Source organism: Belonocnema kinseyi, chromosome 3 (assembly GCF_010883055.1).
Source record: "Belonocnema kinseyi isolate 2016_QV_RU_SX_M_011 chromosome 3, B_treatae_v1, whole genome shotgun sequence".
Lineage (NCBI taxonomy): Eukaryota > Metazoa > Arthropoda > Insecta > Hymenoptera > Cynipidae > Belonocnema > Belonocnema kinseyi.
In genome coordinates this window covers 60,483,172-60,496,117 of record NC_046659.1, presented here as the reverse complement: position 1 = coordinate 60,496,117, position 12,946 = coordinate 60,483,172, and the positions used below count along the sequence as shown (strand labels likewise).

General features: G+C 29.2%; 3 protein-coding genes across 7 annotated transcripts in view; 1 reads left to right on the top strand and 2 right to left on the bottom strand.

Annotated features, from left to right (window-relative positions):
* LOC117169634 overlaps positions 1–448 on the bottom strand; it is a 4,564-nt gene extending 4,116 nt beyond the window's left edge. Inside the window, exon 1 of the mRNA XM_033356105.1 lies at positions 269–448. Coding sequence (XP_033211996.1) covers positions 269–305 — 37 coding nt within the window. The 5' untranslated portion in view covers positions 306–448. The remainder of the gene's footprint in view (positions 1–268) is intronic.
* The window catches only part of LOC117169636 (galactokinase-like), an 11,666-nt gene extending 5,760 nt beyond the window's left edge, over positions 1–5,906 (top strand). For 3 of the 5 annotated variants that reach the window (XM_033356111.1, XM_033356110.1, XM_033356112.1), the window contains 6 exons: positions 1,410–1,847; positions 2,810–2,996; positions 3,888–4,036; positions 4,390–4,687; positions 4,762–5,083; positions 5,789–5,906. In XM_033356111.1, coding sequence (XP_033212002.1) covers positions 1,686–1,847; positions 2,810–2,996; positions 3,888–4,036; positions 4,390–4,687; positions 4,762–5,083; positions 5,789–5,858 — 1,188 coding nt within the window. In that variant the 5' untranslated portion in view covers positions 1,410–1,685 and the 3' untranslated portion in view covers positions 5,859–5,906. Of the gene's footprint in view, positions 1–36; positions 98–336; positions 542–1,409; positions 1,848–2,809; positions 2,997–3,887; positions 4,037–4,389; positions 4,688–4,761; positions 5,084–5,788 lie in introns of those variants that run through there. The other 2 variants (XM_033356113.1, XM_033356114.1) reach the window with 2 other exon arrangements.
* LOC117169633 (sodium-independent sulfate anion transporter-like) overlaps positions 5,748–12,946 on the bottom strand; it is a 41,357-nt gene continuing 34,158 nt past the window's right edge. Inside the window, exons 5-11 of the mRNA XM_033356104.1 lie at positions 12,020–12,240; positions 9,429–9,774; positions 8,894–9,196; positions 6,992–7,137; positions 6,742–6,912; positions 6,473–6,626; positions 5,748–6,213 (exon numbers count right to left, since the gene is read on the bottom strand). Coding sequence (XP_033211995.1) covers positions 6,176–6,213; positions 6,473–6,626; positions 6,742–6,912; positions 6,992–7,137; positions 8,894–9,196; positions 9,429–9,774; positions 12,020–12,240 — 1,379 coding nt within the window. The 3' untranslated portion in view covers positions 5,748–6,175. The remainder of the gene's footprint in view (positions 6,214–6,472; positions 6,627–6,741; positions 6,913–6,991; positions 7,138–8,893; positions 9,197–9,428; positions 9,775–12,019; positions 12,241–12,946) is intronic.

Below are 12,946 nucleotides of genomic sequence, written 5' to 3'. Positions count from 1 at the left end.
ATAAACTCGTCTACTAACCGGTGCTCTGTAAAATCAATAAACTAAAAGCACAAAAAAGGAGAGGGCATTTTCCTGATGATTTACTTTCTGCTTTTAGGTAAATATTTTACTGTATTTTTACAATGAAATGGTAAAATTTAAAAAGTGAATGAGTAAAAATTCTTAAATTACAAAATGTTAAAAAGTAGGTTGTAAGTGAATTTTATAGACTATGTAACCTTTAGAGTCATGGTGGTTTTTCTTTTTTTAAAGATTTGAAGGAAAATACCTTTTAATTCCTTTATAATCGGATCCGTGACCGACATTATACATTTCTGTGTATTTTAACACTTTTAGCAGTTCTTGATCAACTGAACAAAGCTAGTTTTGTGAGATACGCGACCACAATCATGTTTTCATCAACTTTTGAATCGTTGAACTGGTTGTCAAAATTATCTAATCGCAAGACGGTACGGCAGGTTTTCAGTCGACACTATGGTCGACACAGATTAACCTGAGCTAAGTTTAGATACATGTATATATTTACAAGGAAAAGCAGAAGGTAAATGATTTTTTCTTAAATAAAATATACAAACATTAAATTTATATTTAATCTTTGAAGCAGAATCAGAGAATTTCTTATTTTTATCAACGATATCAATCGTTGTGTATGAATATATTGAAAAGAATTTTAATTTATAGTTTATAAATTCTAATCCTTTTTATTTGTTTTTAAGTTCATAAAGTGTCTTATAATTTAAATAATTGTTTATTTCTATACTACTTTTTTAATATACTTTTTTTTGTATCAAATTAAGAATATTATTTAATTGTGGAATTCGAATAAAAAATTTATAGTATTTGTAACTATTTCATTCTGATTTTTTTAACAATTAAAATAAAAGAATTTGAAATTGTGTGTGCTGAAACCATTTTTTTTATTTCCAGTGTAAAGAATTCCATAAATTACAGTTCCAAATTTTTCACTCTTACAACATTTAGCTATTTTCTATCAAACTATTTTGTGCCTTTACAAATAAATAATTTAAAAAATACTAAGCGTTTAAAACATGAGGCATTTAAAATTGAACAGTTTTAAATAGCTTGTTTAAAGAATAAATCAAATGAAAGTCTTTGCAAGTATTGTAAATTTTAATTTTTCATTTTTAATCAGAAGTACAAAATGCAACAATTTCAAATTTTATACCGTTCAAGATCCAAAAATTTATTTTATAATAACATTAATGATTGGATAAAAATTATTTGCTCTAACTGTTAGTAACGAAATAGAACCTAAGTTTCGGTTTGGTCTTTGCTTAAAAATAAATAGATTTAATTCTACAAAATTTTAATTTTGAAACGTAAAAAAAGTTCTAATTATTCAAGTTTAATTAATTATGATCCTAATAATATTTCAATAAATCTATCAGTTTCAGATTTTTTATCAGATTGAGGAAAGCTAAGTCTCTCCAGAAGGAGCCTTCACTTTCTGCGCGCCTATCTTCATTGATAAAAGTATCCAGTATCTCTAGTGTTTTGTGCGAGTTGCAATGCCGGTCTGCACTTTAAAATAATAAATTTACCCTTCGAAGCATCAGTTCCTAATTCGATGTTCTGCGAGGCCGATTAAAAATCTCAGCGTCACATAATATAATTATTGATTATATTTGATATTTGTAAGACAAAAAAGGAGAATAAAAACAACAATGGCTACTATTTTGCCCAGTGTGAACGATGTGCGTGTGGAGGCTTTGCAAAATTTCACGGAGGAGTTTGGAGAGAATGCCAATATTTGCGTCTGCGCTCCTGGACGCGTTAATTTAATAGGCGAACATACGGATTATAATGATGGATTTGTTTTGCCGATGGTGAATATTTTATTTTTAAAATTTTTTCTTTAACAAATAATTCTATTTTTCATTTGAATATTTTCTGTTTAATCTATTGTATTTAAGTCAGGTACCAAAAGATTAACAAGTATTAATATAATTAGAATAGTTTTGATAAATATGTACAGAACGTTCCAAATTTACCAAACAAAGTTAATTATTTATTTATGACTATATTTTCATTGTAAAATTTAATTTTTGAATGTAAAATTATGATTTTTCAGAGCTATATATAACATAATTTAATAATTAATGTTATATAAATTCGCATTTCTTATCAGTACCATTTGTTCTAATGAGTAATATGAGTTAGATAAATATTATCATGAAATCTAGGGAAAAGTGTTTTAGCTACAAGCAAAAAAAAATCATCATTCCACGTACTGTTTCGATATCACTTTCAAATGATGTGATTGGTAAGCTTTATGTGAAGAGAAGTACTTACAATTTTTCGTAATGTTTGCATAATCAGTCTATACTTATATTTATTATTTTGAAAACGACTTTTATGCTTAGAGCAATGTATAATTCATTTAAAAAATGACCATATCTCAACTCTGTACAATTATTCTGATTAAAATGTATTGTTTTTAGGTTTTAGATTTGTATCACAAACAAATTTAAATTTTATCAAACCACGTTTAATTGAAATTTTTTTTAATAATCGTAATATTCTTATTATAAACTTTATTTCTTCTTTATGGAAGTCCTTTAGTTTATGAGCGAGTACTTTAAATAAAATAACATATATTGATTTAAATGTTAATATTCTTGAGTAAATTATAACATTTTTTCAGTCACAATCTTGAATTGTGAATTTGAAATGTAAATTGTAATCAAACAAACATGCTACTGATTAATTAATTGCCCATAACATTAGTAAACTAATTTTTTTTAAACCATCAGTAAACTAAACTAAACCATAAGTCTAATTTTTTCAGGCATTACCTATGGTGACTGTAATTGCTGGAAAAGCAAATCAGAGCAGTATATGCAAAATTGTTTCATTGAGCGATGCAGTTGGCACTAGAAATTTAGTAGAATTCGACATCAGCAACAGACGTGCCTTAAAACCTGGAGAACCCAAATGGGCAAATTATGTCAAAGGCTGCGTTGCAAAATTTTCTTGTATGTCTCCTGATTTTACTTAATAATATTGATTTAATTGTAATAATAAAAAAATTAAGGATTTTTAATTTCATCAAATGCCTTGAGGCTAATTGAAACTATTTATTTTATATCTGATTTGTAAATTTATAAAGAATTGATTTTAGTTTTTAATTTATTTTTATATGGACTATATTGGGACTGCTGAGACTATTTTCAATTTTATTTTATTAAGGAGATAATATTTTTGAATCAATTATTTGTAGAATCCATATAGAATGAATGAAACTAATTTTTGTCTTTATTTATTTATTTTTTCAAATTACTGTACTCTTTATTGTAGTTATAATTCTGCAATGTTAAGAAACAACAAATAATAAGACAATTAGAATTACAAAATAATAAAAAGTTACCATTTTTGTAATGCAAAAAGTATTATTCTTTGGATTAGGATGAAAAATGCGTATACGTTTACAAACGGATAATTTTCAAAACATAAACTCAAATTATCCAAGTGTTTTGTGTAAAAATATCATTCTTCTATTTTCCATGTCTTTTTTTGATTGCTCAATTTTTGCAAGCGAGTCAAAATATTGATATTAATGTTATTAATTATTCTTTTCAGCATACTACAAAAAATATAAGCACCCATGATTATAGAATTTTTTAATTTCTTACCTTTTCGGTAACAAAATAAGAATTTTATATTCGTATGTGTTTAGACTTTTTTTTGTAAAATTTAGCACTTTTTACAAGTAACAACATATTTAAACAAAATATGTACAATTTTTCTTAAAATGCTATAATTTCTCGAGGAAGTTTTTTTTTCAAAAGTGTTATTTATGTTAGAATTATATTCGTTTTTAAATATTTGTATTTAATTAATACTTGTTCTATCGATAATATTTTCAGATGATGGACTGGTACCCGGTTTTAATGCCGTTATTCTTTCAACCGTGCCAGTCGGTGCTGGATTGAGTAGTTCAGCAGCTCTAGAAGTTGCGACTTATACATTTTTAGAAGCCATGACTGGTTTTGTATCAGAGAGATTGGAAGATAAGGTGATTAAAAATTCCTATTATTTTTGAATACTTTACTTTTTCTTATTGATGTCAAAAAGTAGAAAAACTATTGTAAGTTTCAATGTTATAACACGTCTTTTTGTAAAACATTCAAATAGAGACCAAAAAGGTAATGGCCGAGGTGGCATACTTTTAGGGGTGGCATGGTTGTTTATAATTTTTTTATCATTGCAGAACAAGTTTTTCTTAATTGTATTGAATTTTTTATTAGTTTAATAACTATGAAATCGAAAAAAATGGAAATAAAAATTCAAAGGGGACGGAAAATTTCGTCTCAGTTAATCTGAGATCTAAATTTGGCACTGCTTCTAATTGAATTTTTAATTTTTCAGGCTCTCGTCTGCCAAAGTGTAGAACACCAATTCGCCGGGGTGCCTTGTGGAATCATGGACCAGTTTATTTCCGTCATGGGGAAAGAAGGTCATGCCCTTTTATTAGACTGTAGAGATCTTGCCACAAAACAAATTCCGATGGAACATCTCGATGACAATCTTTTCCTGATAATTAATTCAAATGCTCCTCATAAATTAAGTTCCAGTGCTTATTGTGAACGCAGAGACAGCTGTTTTGAGGCTGCCAAGTTGTTAAATAAGAAGAGTCTTAGAGATGCGACTTTGGAAGACCTGGAAGGTTTGCCTCTTCTCTATTAACAAAAATATATATATTTATTCCGCATCATTAGTAAGTTTAACAAAATTTTGCAGTCCTCAAGACTCGACATTGTCCTCAAATTACAATAAAAAGAGCACGCCATGTGATCACAGAGATCCAGAGAACTTTGGAAGCTACAGCTGCTCTCGAAAGTGGAAATTTGCTCAAATTTGGAACGCTAATGAATGAGAGTCACGATTCCTTAAGAGAAGATTATGAAGTTTCTTCTCAGGAACTTGATACTCTTGTTTCTGCAGCGAGAGAAGTCGATGGCGTCGTTGGAAGTCGTTTAACAGGTGCCGGATTTGGTGGTTGTACTGTGACTCTTTTGAGAAAAGATGCCGTTGAAACAGCGATCAAGCACATTAAAAAAACGTAAGTTTTTTCAAACAAATCTAATCTAATAAATAGTGGTTAAATATTCATTACAATAATACCCAAGGGTGCTTTATTACATTATTGTACGATTTTTAATTCAATATCTTCAAATTACAATTTTTTAATGATTTCGAATCATTAGAAATTGGAGAGTTTAAAAATATTAGAATTATAAAATGTTACGACTTATTCTTACAAATGAACAGGAGCAATTAAGTCCCATACAAAAGGTGCATCATTTTATGTTTGAAATTTTTAATTTTGACAATTTCACCCCTTCCTCCTCGGTAAATATTTTTCTTGATACCAAAATTGTTTATCTATAAACTACCATCCAAGAAGACTACACTTTGCCGAAATTTGAGCCTGATTGAAGAACTTAGGTGGCATTAAAAAATAAATAAATAATTCAATTTATTTTTAAATAATGCAATGTTAATTTTTTTTATTGTAAAGTGCAAAACTAAGCTTTTAAAATGTTCATTTTTTTACTTGCGTAGCACGCTGAAAGATGGGTTTCAAATTAAAATTATGCGAATTTCGTCAATTTTTAATTATTCTGTAATAGTCTCAGATTAAAAATGATTCTATAAATGTGCAATAATTGTTAATTTCAAATCTCTATATCTTATCTAATTATTCAATTAAATGAAATGGAATCTTTACTGAAAGAAATTTTTATTTACAAGATAATTCTTTTAGGTACAAAGGAAATGCTACTTTCTACATAGCGAAGCCAACCAATGGTGCCAGACAACTGGAAATAAAATAAGTCTTCCTTAGTCGAAAAAAAAACTTTAGTTTTTAAGAATGAACACCAATACATGGTGATACGACAATTATGCTTGCATTTTCCATGTGATGAATTATATTTCTTGCAGCTAAAATACTTTCTATATTTTACATAATTTGCGTAGAATATTTACATATGTCACTTAAATTATTACATTATGATGATTCCTAATTTGATATCTTTACTTCTGTTATAATTAAAACTAGATGTTATAAATCAGCGTGTACGTTTTAAATCACAACTTTGCTGATGTAATACTGATGTTTTCAATGTTTCTTCTGCCCAGCTACTTCCTTTCAATGCCTCGTTACATTATTTGAGTGATTCGAAAACGCTGAAATTTAAATGATTTTTTTTATAGTTTCGATTGTTATATTTTGATTTTTGGGAAGGACTTTAATTTTTAATTTTGGATGAGATATCGAAATATTAAATCACTGGATCTTTAAGAATGAAAACGATTTGCGAATTGAAATTATAAAAGATGGCTTTAAAATATTCTGTACATAACAAATGTTATATCAATAAAAAATAATATTCATTAACAATTAATGAATTATTTTAGCAATTGCTGAAAAATTTAAAAGACTTACTTTTAAGATAATCATTTAGTTCGACTTCACTGTAGCAGCACCTAAGTTCTAAGGGATTCACACCTCTGAAAATCTCAAAAACACTTGGTTTCAAATTATAGAAGATAAGGGGCTGGCCCCTCCTGGCAAAATCTTCGATCAGACTCTTGATTCCCTATTGAAGAGAGAGAGAGAGAGAGAGAGAGAGATTGTTGCAAGTTAAATTTTAAATACTGAATATTTTCTTTCACAAAATTATATTTTATAAATGATTTCTTTCATCTTATTACCTTCGCTGCGGTAAAATCGGCAGCCTGAATGTGGGTGGAATCGACGACAACTGGAACAGATATTCCCTGTTTAGTTCCTTGTTTGCTGATGACAGCCCGGACGTACTCCACACTCGGAAATGCGAGACTTCTATCTGGAGTAACGACGAGATACACACATCCGCTGTTACTCTATTAAAAATTGATTAATTATTGTTTTTGCCTTTTTACTTTTATATTATTTAGAAACAGGACGTGAAAATTGACTTACTGTAGCCTTGCTAACTCGGAGAGAAGGTCTGGCCGAAGCGTAAAGTAGGAATAGAAGATTTATGCCAATGCCAATCACAATGCCAATCTCCAATCTCACGAAGAGACAACATAAAAATGTCGCGATCGCCGGAATTAAATCGATTTCTAGAGACAAAAGGTAATTTGGCTCAATTAAAAAATTTATTTGAGAAAATACATTAGTTTAGAATTAAAACAAATTTACTTTCAGATTTCTTGCAATCTGAAATTTAATTCCATTCAATTTATGAACAATATGCAGCGAATACTATTTTCAATGGTGAGAAATCAATAATGCTTCTATAATTAATTTTTGTTTTCAAAATTGTGGAAAAACCAACTCGACAAATATATTTAAAAATAGTTTGGAGCTTTGTGAACATTTGAGTTGTTATAATTTCCTCAAATCTAGAATGTATTTCATGTGATTTTTTATATATGAAAAGTTAAATTCCATACTGTGAAATTAAAAAAAAAAAAAATATTTTCAATACAAAAATTTTTCTCAATACGGAAGTGTCCATTGAAAAAGTTTTGCACTAAACGGTTAATCTATAAATCTAAAAATGTTCAAACTTACGATTTAGAATTCAAAGAACTTTAAATTATGATTGAATGGTATCGATAAATATTTTCATTTTAGTTTAATAGCGTCTAAATTTGAAAGCGTTTTCAATTATATTAAAATTTAAATGGATGACAAATTTTTAAATTTAAACGTTTTGAAATTAGTATTTTTTTAGCTTTGAAGTCTTGAAAGCTGTAAAATTAAAGAAACATATATTTAAACTAAATATCTTTTTGAACCTTGAATTTGTTACCCTGAAACTAATAATTTTAAAACAGCATTTCACTGGACCAGAAATGATGGCAACCGGCAAAATTAGGGAAGTTAATTTTATAAAACAACTTGGAATCTGTTCAAAACTAAACAATTTACAAATTTGAACGCTAAAAATTGAGAATTTTTAATTCGAAAGCCTTAGTAATTATACAAATGTTAAATTCAAATTGAAAGTTTGTAAATTATTTTCAATTTGTATATAATATTCAATAAATAGATTCATAATTCAACGTTTTTATCAAAAGAAAATATGTCAAACTAAGCAATTTGAAACTGAATTGTTTCAAACAGAAAGCCTTAAATGTTTTATTTTAAACGACATTTAAAATCGTTCAATTTGTTCTTCTGTTAATTTAACTCTTCAATTTATACAAGTTTAAAGTTTCAAATTTTGTATTTTAACGACATTTAATTTCAAAATTGTGCATAATGTTAAGAGTTTTGATTTTATACGTGTAAATTATTAGGCGTTTGAATAAACCAAATTTTAAAAGTTTAAAATTCAAAAGAGTTCCACTGTGAGTGCTTTAATTTGCAGATCAGTGTTGATTACTTTTGAATCTTTAAATGAAAAAATGTTCAGCCTTATGAGTTTTAATTTTTTAATTTCAATGACTGTAACAATTTGTGTTCTGATCCGGGAATTTTTTCTTCCACTGCATCGGACAATTAAACAATTAGAACCACAATATAATCGGAAATAAAGCAAAAAAAAAGCACATGATTTTTTTCTCAGTTTAACTTTTATGCTGGAATTAGTAATTTCATAGAGATTTTCCGGATTTTCTCGCGAATTCCCGGCATTTTCCGGAATTGTTAAACACCCTGTTATACAGAAAAACTACAACATAGAAATATTAGAACTTTCTCTGAACAAATTAGAAATTTAATGACTTAAGTTACGTTACAGATATAATTCTTTTGTTCTCAATACCAAAAGTTTTATCAGCTTCCGAAAAAGTAAGTCATTTCTTTGTACAAACAAAGTAAGTAAATTTTAATAATTTAAAAGAATATTCAGATCATTCTGAAACTTACTCTTGGTGCGCCACATGGGTTTGACCACATGGAATTCCACCATAAAAACGACAGCTGCGATGATAACAGCAGCAAGGGAGGCTTTTGGAATGAAATACAGATATGGTGTCAGAAACTGAAGAGATATCAGCACCAGAATTCCAGTATAGACTCCTCCAAGAGTCGTTTTAACTCCAGAAGAATGGTTCACTGCTCCACGACTGAGACCTCCACTAACTGGCATTGAGGACACAAAGGATGATAGCACATTGCAGACACCTAGAGCCAACATCTCCTGAGTGGCGTCTATTGGCGTTCCATCGGCTAAAAATCGTAACACGGATCTTGAAGATTTTTATTTGATATTAATTTGGGAAATACCACCGAATCTTGTTCATACGAAACTCACCCTTGATCACATGAATAACGTGCGATAAAATAGAAAAGATTCAGATCAGATTGATTTTTTCGTTTTAGAATTATTAGTTGCATTAATCATTATTTTTATAGTAACAAGTAAATTATTTTCATAAATATATTATTTTATGTTTCTTACAGAAAACTTTTGCAAGAGCGATGGTCTCCAGAAGGCTGAGAAGAGGAATGACGAAACATCCAGACCCCATGGCAGCAACCATGGAAGCAAATCCATAAGTTTCGTTTCCAACTTGAGTTTGCATTGGAGGAAGTAATATATCCGGAAGTCCTTGTTTCACGTGACCAGTCAGGACTACTGGTGATGAACCCAAATGAGCCTCCAATAGCCAACAAATCACAGCACATACTACAACTACCAAAATATTTCTTGCAGTTGCAAATAACCAAAGAATTTTGAGGAGGATCTTTTGGAATGTCGTTGGCACCTTCACATCCTTTGGTACGAGCGGAAGATCCTGCGCTTTCTAAAAATATAGATGTAACATTATTCCAGAACTAATGAGCAATTTCATCAAATTTCTCCGCCCCTTTTCAATGTTTATTACTGGCTTTTTCGATTGACAAGCAAAAAAGAGACAATACAGGAGAAAACCGACATGTTATGTAATAATACAACAATTATAAGCCACCGTGCCGCCTGTAATAGCATTCCGCCCCTTTCCAATTTGTGTTACCAATTTTTTGTTTGTTTACAGAGTTGACAAACAAAGAAAGGGAAATACGAGAAAAAACAGACGTGTTCTATAATAATAAAAAAGCCGCCGTGCCGTCCCTAATATAATTTCACCCATTTTCAATTTTTGTCGTTAGTTTTGTTTTTGTTTGCAGAATTAAAAAGCAAAAAAAAGAGACAATACAAGAGAAAACAAATGTTGTCTGTAATAATAAAAAGAACGAAATCGCCTCGCCGCTTCTAAAAACTTTCCACGCAATTTCAATTTTTATTACTAATTCTTTTTTAATTGCAGAGCTTATAAGCGAAAAAGAGACAATAGAAGAAAAACAGACGGGTTCTGTAATAATAAAAAAAATAATAAGCCGCCGTGCGACTCCTATAATATTCCAGCCCTTTTAATTTTTCATTAGTTTTATTTTCTTTTGCAGAGTCAAAAAGCAAAAAAAAACCATACAAGAGAAAACAGACATGTTCTGTAACAATACCAAAATTTTAAGCCGCTGTGCCACTCCTAATACTATTTCAGCTCTTTTAATTTTTGTTATTAGATTTGTTTTCTTTTGCAGAGTCGAAAAGCAAAAAGATAAAATACAATAGAAAATAGATGTGCTCTATAATAATAAAAAATTGTAAACCGCCGAGCCGACTCTAAAAAATTGCCACCCTTTTTTAACTTTTATTGCTTTTTTCGATTTATGAGCTAATAGGCAAAAAAAAAGACAATAAAAGTGAAAATAGACATGTTCTATAATAATAAAAAAGCCGCCGTGCCGTTCATAATATAATTTCACCCCTTTTAAATTTTTGTTATTATTTTTATTTTTGTTTGCAGAGTTAAAAAGCAAAAAAAGAGACAATACAAGGGAAGACAGATGTGTCTTGTAATAATAAAAAAATCTAAATCGCCTCGCCGCTCCTAAAAATTTTCCACACTATTTCAATTTTTATTACTAATTTGTTTCAATTGCAGAGATTATAAGCGTAAAAAGAGACAATAGAAGAAAAACAGACAAAACCGCCGTGTCTTGTTGACCTCGGTGTAAATACGGGACTTAATTTATGACAACAATATAATTTGAATATTAGTTAACAAAATATGTAGTTTAAAAAGAGCTTTGTAATGTTCCTGAAGATCATTTAGAATTTTATTTACAAATTTCAATAGATAAGATTCTAGGAACCTTAGTATCCCAGTGGGCACAATATTTGGCGACGTCTTTACGACATCATTACGATATCTTTACGAGTTCCTATGTCCATGTCGTTTCAGTGTCTGCGATATCGTAAAGACATCGTCAGATCATACGACTTATTTACGATGCAAAAAAACCTTAATGGCATGGACATAAGATGTCGTAAAGTTGTCGTAACGATGTCGTAAAGACGTCGCCAAACTTTGTGCCCACTGGGATTCTCTGGTACTCTACATGATTGTTTTTTGACGAAAGATTTAATTTAAATATGCAAAACAGAAGTAAAATAATACCTTGACCATTAATCATCTGTATATTGTCGAAAGTGACTGATCCTGAAATAAAGAAGTGCAAAAACACAATTCTCTTAGAAGCTGCTGTTCATCAAATCAAGATTTTTTTTCTTCCAACTTCTTGCTTCCTCTACATTATATTTTTTCATATGGTCCTTGATTTTTCTCAAGTGATATCAGCTCAATTATGCATTTTATCAAAATTAATAAAAATGAAGGGTAAAAGTATAAAAGTAAATAAAAAATGCAATAAAAATAAGAGAAAGAAGAGTTTGTGGTTTCGAAACTCTGAATCGAGGTCGAAAGAATTTAAAGAAATAGCATTGACTATTGTATTTCCGATTTGGAATTCCAAGATCCTTGATCTGGATTCTTAATATTTTCCATAACATTTGTTGAAGGCAAAGGGAAAGCACTTTTTGAGTCTTCTTTATTGTTTTATTTAAAATCAACATGCAATTCAGTTGAAAGTCTGATTATTTGAAATTATTAAAAGATAGTTTTAATTCGGAAGAATGTTAAGAAAATTATTAATTAAAATTCTTACCCTTAAGAGGAGGAGAATGACCATACAAAGTACACCAAGTACTGCATCCCACAACCTTGTTTCGCCAATGTGCTCGAAAATTGTCTGCCAAACGAAAACAAATTTCCCGCCTCCAATACTGAGACCGAGAATGTCTTTAACTTGACTTGTGGCGATAATAATTGCAGCAGCGGACGTAAAACCGACCGAAACTGGACCAGATATAAAGTCTATTAGAAATCCTACAATTAGAAAAAAAATAATTTAGTATAATTCTATACTTAATATTTTTGTTTGAATTATAAATATTTTTTATTTACATTTTCGATAATGGAGACAAATCTCTCTTTAGGGATCGTCCATATATTACGTATGACATTTTTCTTTTGTTTATATCGCTGTGTCCTTTTCAACTTGATAAAAATATTATTTTCGTCTTTATTCAAACAACAGAAAAACGTCTTACGTAATATATGGACAATCCCTTATCAAATATTACTATATTAATTTATTCTTTTTCATTTATGAATTTTTTCAGAACATAAAATAAAGACATTTTATAGGATCAGCGTAAGAAATTTAATAACAAAAGCTTCAACGATTAATCTGATTTATTAAATATTTGATTGTTTGACAACCAAAATTATATTTTTAACTTTAAAGTAGAAAGAAATGTGAAAAAATAAAGAATAAAATGTTGAGGAATATTATTTTTCAATTGTATGGAAATGTTAATCTACCTACTTCGATTTTGATGAAAGAAAAAATCATTTATTTTGGTTATTTTAAAACACTTTTTTTTAATTTATTGTTTGAGAACAGATGATAATTTTAAGTTTCCTGGGTTATCAATTATTGTGTGTATAATGCAGCGAGAGCTTTGGCCGATGCGAACCGTAAAACAAAACCAACGGCTGATCATAAGAACAAAAGACGAATGCATCAACT